At 33.1% G+C, this 14061-nt stretch overlaps 1 protein-coding gene across 1 annotated transcript in view; it reads left to right on the forward strand.

The window, feature by feature from the left end:
- The first annotated feature begins 2577 nt into the window (after positions 1-2577).
- Positions 2578-14061, forward strand: part of LOC125653146 (uncharacterized) — a 120462-nt gene continuing 108978 nt past the window's right edge. Inside the window, exon 1 of the mRNA XM_056145741.1 lies at positions 2578-2797. Coding sequence (XP_056001716.1) covers positions 2773-2797 — 25 coding nt within the window. The 5' untranslated portion in view covers positions 2578-2772. The remainder of the gene's footprint in view (positions 2798-14061) is intronic.

The following is a 14061-nucleotide window of genomic DNA, read 5'->3' on the forward strand; positions in this document are numbered from 1 at the left end:
GTCGTTAACAACCTATTACAAAAAATTATCGAGTCAGAAGAAGCGTTCAGTGAGCTCATCTATCAATAATTACATATCCAAATCCAAACCGTCCCTTACCTTCGTGCAGTTCCACATTCTCTGCGATGTTCAGTTCTTTCCGGAGATTCATCTGAGCTGCGTCCTCTGTCGAGCTGTCCTGTCTATAAATAATTTGCCTACACCTGACGACTGCCGACCTGTTCTTCATGTTCCTCCATCTCAGTCTTCTGTTAACTCCGTAATATCCACAGAATATCTTTCAAAGTCGGTCTTCAACGTCTTCACTTTTCAAAAGTCAAAGCGCATCACAACTCTAAGTGTAACACTGTGCATCCCCGTTTAAATCATAATTCCCCCACCCCCTAAAATTAGACACATGGAAGAGTTTTCCATTATATACTCCCGAGTTAATGTATAAGTATATGTTGATATACTTGCTTTCTAGCGTCTTAATAATTAAAACAGTTCTTCATTTTATAGAACTTTGTTTTGTGTTGTCGTCATTTTGAACATCTATGACGTTTCGTTGTGGACGTCAACAATTTGAAATGTATGGAAACGTGTTGTTAACACAATTCAGCAATGTTACCGACCAAAAATGTAAATATAAGTAATAAGATATCATTTTAAAATATTTATCGGGATATAAATACGGGTTGGTACATGATCAAATTTTCCATAAAGCCCTTCGGGTAAATAAATATTTTTAAATGATACCTTATTTCTTAAATATATATATATATATACATGTACATAACAACACTGCATATAATAACAGTAAAGGTAGTATAAGTACATATGATTAACTCCACTGTAATGCTAAAGATACCACGGGACGGTGCATTGGTACGATCAACATGTCATATTTATAATGAGTGCATATGTGCAAATATGGTTTCATAGGGTTCACACATAATATACAGTAATAGTATGAGCTTGGACAATGTACGTAACATGATACATTACTTGATGTAATATATGTTAGTATAAACAAATACACATTTGCGTCAGGCTGGTCTCTTTTGACGTCATCATGCAAGGGAGATAAGTCATCTTACTATTTTGACGGTCTGCAGCGTCTGTTACCTTACGATTTTTTTTGAATGACTTATTTATATATGTTAAATAATTAAAGAAGAACAAATTTTCGTGGAATTTTTTTTTTTTTTTTTTTTTTTTTTTTTTTTAGAAAATCGTCTCCTATGACCTTTAGTAATACTGCAAGGGACAACTTCCTTCTTTATCAAGCTTATGAATGCTGGCAAGCTTATATTCATATCAATGAACATTTTCCTGTTGTAAAATTACCACGAAGCCTTCCCCTCTCTGACCTCTTGAAACACACCTAGATGTATATCCAGTCATATTATTAAGTTTTCGATCATCTCTGTGCACCACACGTACTCCAAACAGTAAACTGTATACCATCAGTCAGTAGTCTACTACAAGAAAAAATATTCTACTTTAGTTAATTTCCCCCTGATTGAATTTCGCTGATCGTGCCGATAAGTGTGTTGCAGTCTGTATAATGGTTTACTGTCTGTTATCATTGTACTTTGTCAATGTTTTCAGCAAAAGGAATAAAGAGAATAATTATTGTCGACACATAGTGCGCATCTCCTCTCATTTGCACCAGTAAGTAGTATCGCTGGTCCGTGTTCGATGTTTTCTTAGCGTGACTACCATTGTTTTCAGTTCTTATATATCTGCATTTTATGGTTTCTAAATATTTCATTCTATCAGCTGATCCTAATAACACGTATGCTACATATTTTTGACATGCTTAATGCAAGTGCCTGCACGCACATGCAAACATGTATTTAAAAAAGGCGAAAATAAATTACTACACCATTTCTACTAAATCATCCAAATATTTTGAATATTATAGTTATTTTTTGATAATTTTATTGTACTTGTGGGCATGTGCATGAGATTTTACATTTCATGTGTTTTCCATATTCAGTAGATGCGCACTGCTTGAGTTAAACTACATGTAAAAAACCAGTCAGGTGTGGCAAATGCATATGGGGTCTAAATGTACATGTACATTTTCAGTGTAGCAGGGCCCCTAATGGTCAGTCTGCACTTTAAATCTTCGCCATCAGCAGAGTAAAACAGAGGACATGAAAGAAATATGACATACTTTGTCATCTGTTTCTTACAGCTTTATCTATTTAAGATGTCAGTAGAGTTTTATTGATTTCCCCCCCATACTATCTCGTACTACATGTCTGGGCTCCAATGAATGGTCTTACCTGTACACACATTTTAACCTGTTCTTCAATATTTACGTATTCAATAGGTTTATTGAATCCTTTTATGGCAAACACTAAATACGATTAATGAATATGTGTTGCAAACTTGTTACTGCCACAAATCATCAACAAACATTTTAGAGATAAAAAGACTATTTTGACCCGGAAATAAATTCTAATGCACTGAAACATGTATGTGAATCATGAACATGCCTCTGCCTCTTATCAAGATGTTTGCAGTTTACGACAAAATATGGTAAATCAACTTTGTGAATGAAATATATTGATGATTGCATAACTGACGAAGGTGTCTTGCACTAATAGTTATAAGGTTGATATATGTGTTTCGGAGTAATAAAAAGACATGCTACACTTCATATTAAGTTTACTTTATTTATAGTCGCGATGCACTTAGTGTAAATATAAGGAAATACAAACCAGGAAGTTTATTTTCATACGCAATAACTTGGATCTAGTAAAGGCTGTAAAATCTGCAATGGCGATATACATGTATATTGAATGTAAGTTGTATTTTGATTTTGAATGTAAGAGTCTCTCTCTCTCTCTCTCTCTCTCTCTCTCTCTCTCTCTCTCTCTGTCTCTCTCTCTCACAGAAACTATATGATGGCACACGTACGCGCCCATTGTCATTAATGTAATATTAACTTGTATGGTCTTTTTTTTTGTGGACCACAGTTAAACCATAACTTTTACCCGATTTATTTCAAGCTTTCATCAGGTTTGACACCACGTGTCTTTTATTGGCTTCTCATATGAAGTTAGAGATCATTTTATTAATTAGAAACGTATGGGGAAATGCTTAGGGAAAGTCGGATTTTGTTTTATTTACAAGATGCCAATACATAAGCTAAAAATTCTCAAATGTGACGTAAAGCAATATATAAACAAATAACTAATTTAAAACATTTCGAAAATTAATCAGATTTGTAGGCGTGATACCTTAATTTCTAAATGTTTGGAAGTTTAAAGGCCATTTTAGTCAGACTTGCAGGAGTGATACTGTCTGATTTATTTGAGTTAGTACGGTAAAGTAAACTGCATTTAAAACTCTTATGCTTAAAACGTACCTAAAAATGTAGGACTCTTATCTTATAAATTGACAATATCCAACTTCATCACATTTTACCTAGATGTGTTCTAAATCAATTTCTTTTGGGTAATCTTTCAAGTGTTTTAAATATAGCTATTGTTGACCTAAAAATTTAAATCTCGTCACACACGGCATTGCATACAAGCTAGTTTCCAACAGCCCTTCAAAAGCGAGTAAATATATATATGAAAATTTCGAGATACATGTACACTGTAAGAGGAAACTGGGCGCCACCAGACAACTGAAAAATTGTATAGTGTGGCGGAAAACAGCAATCAATCAATCAATCTGTAAGAGGATTTCATGGTCACTGCGCCTCATGGCCTAAGAGATTCAAAATGATGCAACCTTTAAGAATCTACGTAAGGATATGAAGCAGACAAAGCGTCCATATAGTCATTACGAGCGATACTTTAGGCATGATTATAAAGTCTTTAGAGCATGTAGCCTAGACTGATATTCCCTATTCCTGTGGCAGGAATTCGGGATCTAGGGCAGAGGCAAATAGGTAAGAGATGATTTTATCTGATGAAATCAGCCTTTGTACTTCAGCGCATTGTGACAAAATATTATATTCATGCATATAAAGATTGTGGAATTTATGATCAATCGACTCATTTAACTGGCAATATGTACATTAAGATATATATTGAGGGTCCGACTTGATGCAAAGGTGACCATGCATTATGGATGTATCCCCAATTTACTTCCAATCCCATCTAGACAATATGAGGGAAAAGTTTGGGGGAAAGTATTTGTGTTTTGTTTAGGTTATCTTTGAAATTATTTCTTCATTTTTAAAAGATCAACTAATCATTCGTAAAGGACAAATCGCATGTTTCCAAAGTATACAAAATTATATGCATTTGATATTGACTTTAAAGGGGGCATGGACACGATTGGAGCTGAAAATTTTGGAATTTTGTTTTCCATTTTTATTGTTTACAATGCTTGACTAAAGTATTTCTAATGGTTAACCAAAATTTGAATATCAATTGTTGAGTTATAAGCGAGATACAGCACTCGCAATTCTTTAGTTGTAAACAAGGTTCGTGCCATGTTTTTGTTTACATTAGACTGTTTAAGGTAGCTCATTACACTAAAGTTTTATTTAATGGCTCGTTAAAACACCTCTTGCGAAATATAATTTCACCATCAAAATCTTAATCATTTTATATGAATTTTTTGTGATTTATATCCCGGAATGATAAAAAAAGGTGCTTGTTTGCAAATAAGATACTCTAGAGTCCAAATTTCGCTGTGATTTGATGCATAATATGAATATCTAATAAAACATGCCTTAACGACTCAGATGGACGTTCTAATTTTGTAAATAAAAAATATTTTTGAAAATGTTATTTGCTAATATTTTTAAAATCTACGGATAAAATCTTTTAAAAACATGTCAATTTAGGAAATAGATATATCAGAGAAATACATTTTAAAAAGAAATTGAAATGAAATGGTCAAAATTCAGAAATATTACGATTTTTTAAATTTGAAACAAGACCGATTGGAATTATATATATATATAAAGCACTAAAATAACCAACGACACGAACAACCAGATTGTCAAATTTTCGGGACGACTCGTCCCTTCTTCAGGACAAACGAAAAGAATTACGTAATGTGGCCAATATCAACAGAGCATAATAAAAAAAACTACATATAAATACATCTAGCACTACAACTACACTAATCTACAAACGTATTTACAACGCAGACTACATGTTTTTTGGTCTTAAGGCTTGCCAATCAATGTTAAAAGTGGAGCGAATTAGGACATGCCTTATTCGTCCAAAGAGCTGATCCAAAAAAAATTTGACCTTGTATCCATGTTGTGGATCCGACACTTTGAGGTATCGGGTGTTGTTGGAACTTTAGTGCTTATATATATATATATATATATATACACACACACATATATATATATATAAAGTAGTCATAGAGAACATTGTAATAAGAAAACTATATTCCCTTGATGTATTGATAGATTGATTGATTGATGTTTTCCGCCACACTCAACAATTTTTCAGTTATCTGGTGGCGCCCAGTTTTTATTAACACAGATACAATGTACCTGGGAAGAGACCACCGACCTTCCGAAAGTAAACTGGGAAACTTTCTCACCTACCGGCGCGATCCCTTGATGTAAAATGGTTTACAAATTAAACGACTTTATAGAGGAAACTAATATCTTGATGAACAGTGCATACAATTAGCAACACTATGATTATTTTAGTAATTTCTATCAATTTTAATTGGGATCAGTACTTTTTTTCCTCTCGTTTGAATATAGTGATTATATCTGAATTTGGTTATTTCGTTTCAATGTCTTTTTATAATATATTTCTTCGATATATCTCTTTTCTAACTGACATGTTTTTTGAGGATTTTATCCGTAGATTTAAACAAATATTAACAAATAACGTTTTCAATTTTCATAAATATTTTTTTTCTTAAAAATATTAACGTTTAAATCTGAATGTTTTAGGCATGTTTTATTAGATATTCATATCATACACCAAATTACAGCGAAATTTGGACTCCAGAATCTCTTATTTGCAAACAAAACACCTTTTTAATCATTCCGTGAAAAATCACAAAAAATTCATATAAAATAATTGAGAGCTTGCATCACTCTTTAGATGGTGAAATCATACTTCATAAGAGGTGCTTTAACGAGCCATTAAATAAAAATCTAATGTAATGAGCTACCTTAATAGAAAATAGCGTGTATAAAGCAAAATGAGATGTGCCAAACACTAGAAATATTTAATTGTGTTAAGGAGGTATGCTAAACCAGAGAAATTTTGACGTAGATGAAAAGTGGAGGATATGTACTATATTTTGAAGTTGAAAAATTTCAAATTTACTTTATTTTGTCAAAAAATACAGTTTTAGTAGAAGATAATCTGGAAAAAAATTTAAAACCCCTGCTGGACTCGAACATACGACCTACAGTTCAGCCATCGGTATGCTTTTGTTTTTAGCTCACCTGAGCTGAAAGCTCAAGTGAGCTTTTCTGATCACCCGTACTCCGGCGTCCGTCCGTCCGTCTGTCCGTCCGTCTGTCCGTCTGTAAACTTTTCACATTTTCAACTTCTTCTCAACAACCACTGGGCCAATTTCAACCAAAGTTGGCACAAAACATCCATAGGGAAAGGGAATTCTAAATTGTTAAAATAAAGGGCCAGGCCACCTTCCAAGGGGAGATAATCAAGAAAAGGTAAAAATAGGGTAGGGTCATTAAAAAATCTTCTTCTCAAGAACCACTGGGCCAGAAAAGATGAAATTTATAGATAAGCTTTATTAGGTAGTGCAAATTCTAAATTGTTAAAATCATGGCCCCCGGGGGTCGGATGGGGCCACAATAGGGGGTCAAAGTTTTACATACAAATATATAGGGAAAATCTTTAAAAATCTTCTTCTCAAGAACCACTGAGCCAGAAAAGCTGAGATTTATATGAAAGCTTCCTTATATAATGCAAATTCTAAATTGTTAAAATCATGGCCCCCGGGGGTCGGATGGGGCCACAATAGGGGGTCAAATTTTTACATACAAATATATAGGGAAAATCTTTAAAAATCTTCTTCTCAAGAACCACTGAGCCAGAAAAGCTGAGATTTATATGAAAGCTTCCTTATATAATGCAGATTCTAAATTGTTAAAATCATGGCCCCCGGGGGTCGGATGGGGCCACAATAGGGGACCAAAGTTTTACATACAAATATATAGGGAAAATCTTTAAAAATCTTCTTCTCAAGAACCACTGAGCCAGAATAGCTGAGATTTATATGAAAGCTTCCTCATATAATGCAGATTCTAAATTGTTAAAATCATGGCCCCCAGGGGTCGGATGGGGCCACAATAAGGGGTCAAAGTTGTTTTTGTTTTTTTTTCTGTTTTTTTTTCGTTTTGTTTGTTTGTTTTTTTTTTTGATATAGTGCAGATTCAAGTTCGTTAAAATCATGGACCCCGGGGATTGAATGGGGCCTCAAGGGGGGCATCAAAGTTTTACATACAAATTTATAGGAATAATCTTTTAAAATCTTCTTCTCAAGAACCACTGAACCAGAAAAGCTGAGATTTATATGAAAGCTTCCTGATATAGTGCAGATTATAAATTGCTAAGATCATGGCCCCCGGGGGTCGGATGGGGCCACAATAGGGGGTCAAAGTTTTACATACAAATATATAGAAAAAATCTTTAAAAATCTTCTTCCCAGAACCACTAAGCCAGAAAAGCTGAGATTTATATGAAAGCTTTCTGATATATAGTACAGATTCTAAATTGTTAAAATCCTGGCCCCTGGGGGATCAAAGTTTTACATACAAATATATATGAAAAATCTTTAAAAATCTTCTTCTCAAGAACCACTAAGCCAGAAAAGCTAATATTTACATGAAAGCTTTCTGACATAGTGCAGATTCAAGTTTGTTCAAATCATGGCCCCTGGGGTAGGATGGGGCTACAAGGGGGGATCAAAGTTTTTCATACAAATATATAGGGACATTCTTTTAGAATCTTCTTCTCAAGAACCACTGAGTCTGAAAAGCTGATATTCACATGAACAGCTTCCTAACATAGAGCAGAGCTAAGTTTGTTCAAATCATGGCCCCCTGTTGTAGGATGGGGCCACAATAGGGGATCAAAGTTTTACATACAAATATATAGGAATTTTTTAAAAAAAATCTTCTTCTCAAGAACCACTGAGCCAGAAAAGCTGATATTTACATGAAAGCTTTCTGATATAGTGCAGATTCAAGTTTGTTCAAATCATGGCCCCTGGGGGTAGGATGGGGCCACAAGGGGGGATCAAAGTTTTACATACAAATATATAGGAAAAATCTTCAAATATCTTCTTCTCGTGAACCATTGGGCCAAAGAAGTTCACATTTACAAGAAAAATTTCTGACATAGTGTAGATTCAAGTTTGCGAAAACTATGGCCTCCAGGGGTAGATTGGGGCCATGATAAGGACTACGGTTTTACATGCAAATATATATAGAAAGTCTTCTGATATGGACCAAGGTGACTCAGGTGAGCGATGTGGCCCATGGGCCTCTTGTTGTTTTTATCTTTTATTGATCAACATACAATTTACACCACAACCGTCATCACAATGAATATCACAGTTTCAGATCTGGTTTAACATTTTACAATAAAATCATGTTAAAAGATAAACAGTAATATCCCATCTGTTTCTTTCAATAGCGGATTGTTCCTCAACAACTTTTTTAAAAACATCTTTCTGTTGTTTTTCTTAATACACAAATAATGATAATTGTAATAAATATAATGTCTAAGCAAATATTTGCAAAAACTTGTCAAATGTATTCTTTTGTTAGTTTGCAACAATAGTTGATTCTACATAATGACAGAAAAAATTAACAAAAAATGTGTTAACATTTTTCATAACATTTGGAAAAGCAGTCATAAATATTTCATCAAAATCTAAAACATTGTATACACTATTTTCACAATCTTTCAACAATGTTTCCAAATGATATATAATAAAATTGCTTTTGAAATCTTGTATTTCTGTACAATATACAAACATATGTATTAAATCTTCACGTTCTACCGAACAAAGTGGACATTTGTTTGAATCTGTTTTACCAATTTTAAAAATTTTTTCATACGTAAAAATTGCATTGTGAAAATTTTTAAAATCAAGCTCCACAACATCAGGAGGTTTTCCACTTTCTTTAAGTACAATCCATCTATTATCAAGCATCTTTTGTTTTAAATTTCTCTGACCAATATTGGTTTGACTTTGGAGGATTAAACACTTTTTGAATCAACAATTTGTAAAATATTTTTATAGTGCATGAAGAAAAATCATACTTTGTATTTTTGACACAAAGTGAAAAAATTGGTAAACATGCTTCTTTTTTATAAACATTGTTCTGAATAACATTTTCCCATTCTTTTGGAATAATCGATAATAATGTTGAGTAATAATTTTTGATGCGTGTTGCACTAATTTCAGTATCACATTCATGTATCATTTCTACAATAAAAGATGCAGGTAAAAATCCAGGTATCACTTCATATGAAATGTCTCTGATATGTGTGATCCCCGCTTTTATGAAATGTTTCCACAATAGTGTCTTGTTTTGATTGACAATTTTGGGATTAAAAAACAAACAGTAATTAAACACATCATTTGTACTTTCATTGTACTCAATATTATCCTTCACAGCATACCAAGCACTACACATTTCTGTATAGAACAAAGGTAAACATTGTAAATCTTTTTTGTTCAACTGTAGTAAAAACATTTCCACTCCTCCTTTCAAATCACATATTCTTGATAAAAAATAGCTAAAAAAATAGTTCCATGCAAGATGTTTTCTTGTGCAAAGACACTTAGCTCAAAATTTTAATCGAAAAGAAAGCAATTTCAAATAAATATCATCCATTTTTAAACCTCCATTTTCTTTTTCTCCGACAATTGTCTTATATGACACTAAATGTGTACCATAACTCCAAAGAAAATTAATACATTCTTTCTGAATCGAATCTCTAGCCCATAATGGAATAGAAATTACAGACAAAGAATACCATAATTTAGACATAAGTAATGTATTAATAACATTAACTCTTCCGTATATTGTCAACAATCTTTGTCTCCACATATTAAGAACTTGCTTGATATTTTGAACTTTGCTTCTCCAGTTCAGATTTTCACATTCCAATTTGTTTTTACCAAAATAAACTCCAAGAACTTTCATGACATTTGTTTCTGTTATATTGAGAAGTTTTTTTTTATCATCTAGTAACAATTTTCCTGTCCCTATACACATAACTTCAGATTTTTGTACATTGATTCTGGCACCAGACACTTTTCCATATAATTCAAAAACATTCATTATTTCAAAAATAGACTTTTTATCACATACTGAGATCGTTGTATCATCTGCATGTTGAAAAACTAATGCTGTTTTATCACACATAGGAATATCTATTCCTCTAATAAATTTGTTACATTTAATTGCACAATTCAAAGGTTCTGAACATAACACATATAACAAAGCAGATATTAGACAACCTTGTCTAACAGTTTCGAACTGGAAAATATTTTGTCAAATGACCATTGTTTTTAACACTGCTATAGATATCTGTATAAAATATTTAACCCATTTTCTAAAATAATCTCCAAAACCATATACTTGTAACACATCTAATAAATATTCATGACTAACTCTATCAAATGCCTTTTCTTGGTCAATTTTTACGATATAGCCTTCCATTTAATCCATTTCTATGATATATCTTATGCTTACTAAAGTATCTGCAATATCTCTTCCAACAATACAACATGTTTGATCATTAGAAATAACATTTGGTAACACCTGTTTGAGTCTATTTGACATTATTCTTGCGATTATTTTGTAGTCAACATTTAAAAGACTAATTGGTATCCAGTTTTTTAACAACCTCTTATCACCTTTCTTCTTGTATAATAACGTTATGTTACTCATCCTCATAGAATGTGACAATGTTTCTTGCTTTTCTATTTCTAAAAATAATTTGTACAATATAGTTTTCAAATGAGGTAAAAACTTCCTATAAAATTCAACAGTCCATTTCTTTCACAGCTTGTTCTATTTCATTAACATCAATGTACTTATCACACAATTCTGCATCATTCACATCAAGCTTTGTATTAACTAATGATAACAACTGGTTTTTACTATCACAATCAATAGTTACACATGAATACAATTTGGAATAAAAATCATATTGCAGATTTAAAATGGAATCTGCATTTTCCGTAACTTTTCCACTCTCATCCACTAATTCTTTAATAGTATTTCATTCTTGTCTACTCTTTTCTAAATTCAAGAAAAATTTCGTACACTTATCCGATTCATTGGCCCACTGTGCTTTAGATCTTAGTATAGCACCTCTACATTTTTCATTTTCAAATTCACTAAGATCTGTTTTCAACTTTTCATAATTTTTAATATTAATACTGTCACCATCAGCAATTCTTTCTGACAATCTTTGTAAACTATTTTGAATTCTGTAATACTCCGTTTCTTTCTCTTGCTCTATTCTGACCATGACTTTGTGACAATTTTTTGATTTTGTACTTTAGATTATCCCACCATACCAAAATTGATTGCTCAAATAATATGCACTGTTTTTCGTTTTCAATTACTTCTTGAACTTTGTTTACATAATATTCGTCATTCAAAAGTAAATTGTTATGTATCCAAACACCTGGACCTCTTTCAGACACATCTGTATTGAAATTCATAACAATCATCGAGTCATCCACGTAAGAAATATTTCTAACATAAACACATAGAATTTTTGTGATCAAGATAAAATCAATTCTACTTTGTACAAGCAAATTTTCTCTAATAACTTTTCTTGAAAAAATCTTTTTCCTTTCATTTCTTTTTCTCCAAACATCAAACACATTGTGTTCATTCATCATATCTGTCAACGCTTTGTAACTCTGGTCATACGTGTGTGCAGTTTTCCCACACCTATCTATGTCTGCAAGAGTATTATTAAAATCTCCCATAATAATTAAACTTGTAGAACGTGGCATTATTTTCATAATATTATTAAAAAAACAGTACCCTTTCTTTTACATCATTTGGCGCATATACATTTATTATGTCATAATTGTTATCATTTTCTTTGTATTTGATATGTAAATACCTTCCATCAAACCATTTTACCTTTTCTATGTTTGTTTTGATATTATTCTTAACTAAAAATGCTACACCTTTGGAGGACATATTTGTACTATCATAATATATAATACCATTCCATAAGTGTTTATAATTGTTAATAAAATTGTCTTTCCAATGGGTTTCCTGTAAAGCTACAATGTCATATTTTCTATCATCAAATAAGCTAAATACCATTTTCATTTTATCAACGTCACACAATCCGTTACAATTCCACGAGGTTATAAAAACCATTGTAAAAATGAAAAAGTTAATGATGCTTTCCATTTTATTTGTTCTTCTTTGCTTTGCTCTTATTTTTCACTTTACTTTTCCTCTTCTTGGCGTTTTTCACTGTCACTTCTGTATCAAGGTCCGATTCTACGGTTGAAGACTCTTCACAATCGCACATTTCGGTATCGGTAATATCCGGTGGTTCGTTTTCAGTTGTTGTTTCTTCCTTTTCTTTGTTATCACTATTTTCATTCTGATCACTGGTCCCTGTTTCATCTGTGTCTTTTTTCTCTACACATTGTTCATCTTCTTTGGCCTGTTTTATCGGCTCGCCGATTTCCTGGTCCCCTTCTGGTGCCTCCGCGTCTCCGTCGCTGTGTACATCATTGTCGTCCTCGTTATTCACCTCACATGCATCTATTTCACCTTCACTCATTTCGTTGTCTCCGTGGTCACTCACCCGGCACGAACATCTGTGTTCCCATTCCTCACACTGTTTACATCTGGTAGATTTACATGCTTTTGCATAGTGTCCCTGTTTCTTGCATTTAAAACAGGTGAATTCTGGACATGCCCTGAAAAGATGTTCACTCGAATAGCACAACGAACACACTTTTAATTGACCATTATGGATACACCTGTAGTACTCTTTTTGGAATTTTATTGTGTAGGGAAACGAGGTCATGTTGTCTGGTAGTCTCACTTTTGCATAACGCGTGCCGTCCGCTATTGTCGTACCTGGATAGTATCTTCTGTTGATCGGTGATAAAAGTTCAACTCCCATAGATATTAATGTCATCTCAATTTCATTGTCATCGATATAAGCAGGCAGGTGCATGAAACTAACCACAATCGAGCTAGGTACTACTTCATGACATTCGAAAGTGTTTTTGCCTATTTTTATCCCTTCTAAGAGGTACTGTAGGGGGGCTTTCCCATCTAATGTTATTTCGTACAAATTCCCTGATTTTGGTACACAAGCCAGTAGACTACCAACGCCACAGTTGCCATGGATGAATTCGATAATTTTCTCAGGTTTAACTGAAGAATTATCTTTAACATTCACAAATAGAGTATTTTCTCGACAATATTTTCTGTCAGCAAACAAATTCTTGGATCCGCTAAAATGGCGACCGCCTGACGTGGCAGCCATCCACACTCGTATTCGTATCACTATTCACACTGTCTTATTTCAGCACAATATACACAAAACAAGCAAAATAAACAAAAGTATATACATTGAGTCTTCCTATGGAAGACACAGTCAAGTGGTTCACTATACACAGTAAACACAATCAGTTGTATTCGAACAGTCAAAATACACCCCTTGTCATTAGCAAACCGGAAGTCTCGAACATGCGACCTACAGTTCAGCCATCGGTATGCTAACCTACTGAGCTACTCGGCTTGATATTCAAATTGAAAAGAAAAAGTCAAATATTGCTGATATTGATTTTTTCCTCCATGTTTTTAAAGGAAGTCAGCCATTATGACGATGTAGAGTACCTCCTTAAAGAGACACTACAGCTCATTTTGCGGAAAAATCATGAAATGACAATTTTCCTAGCGCGTTCTCAATTTTTGTTGCATTGTTGAAAGTATGAACTTTGCGAAAATAACACTTATCTAAAGTTAAAAATTATCGTTTTAACGTAAAAATTAATACTTTTTGATGGCCTATACAAAAAATATCGAGTCTCCTCCTTTCAGTCTTCAGACGCATGCGCATAGACAGTAAACAG

The sequence above is a fragment of the Ostrea edulis genome, chromosome 7 (genome assembly GCF_947568905.1).
Source record: "Ostrea edulis chromosome 7, xbOstEdul1.1, whole genome shotgun sequence".
NCBI lineage: Eukaryota > Metazoa > Mollusca > Bivalvia > Ostreida > Ostreidae > Ostrea > Ostrea edulis.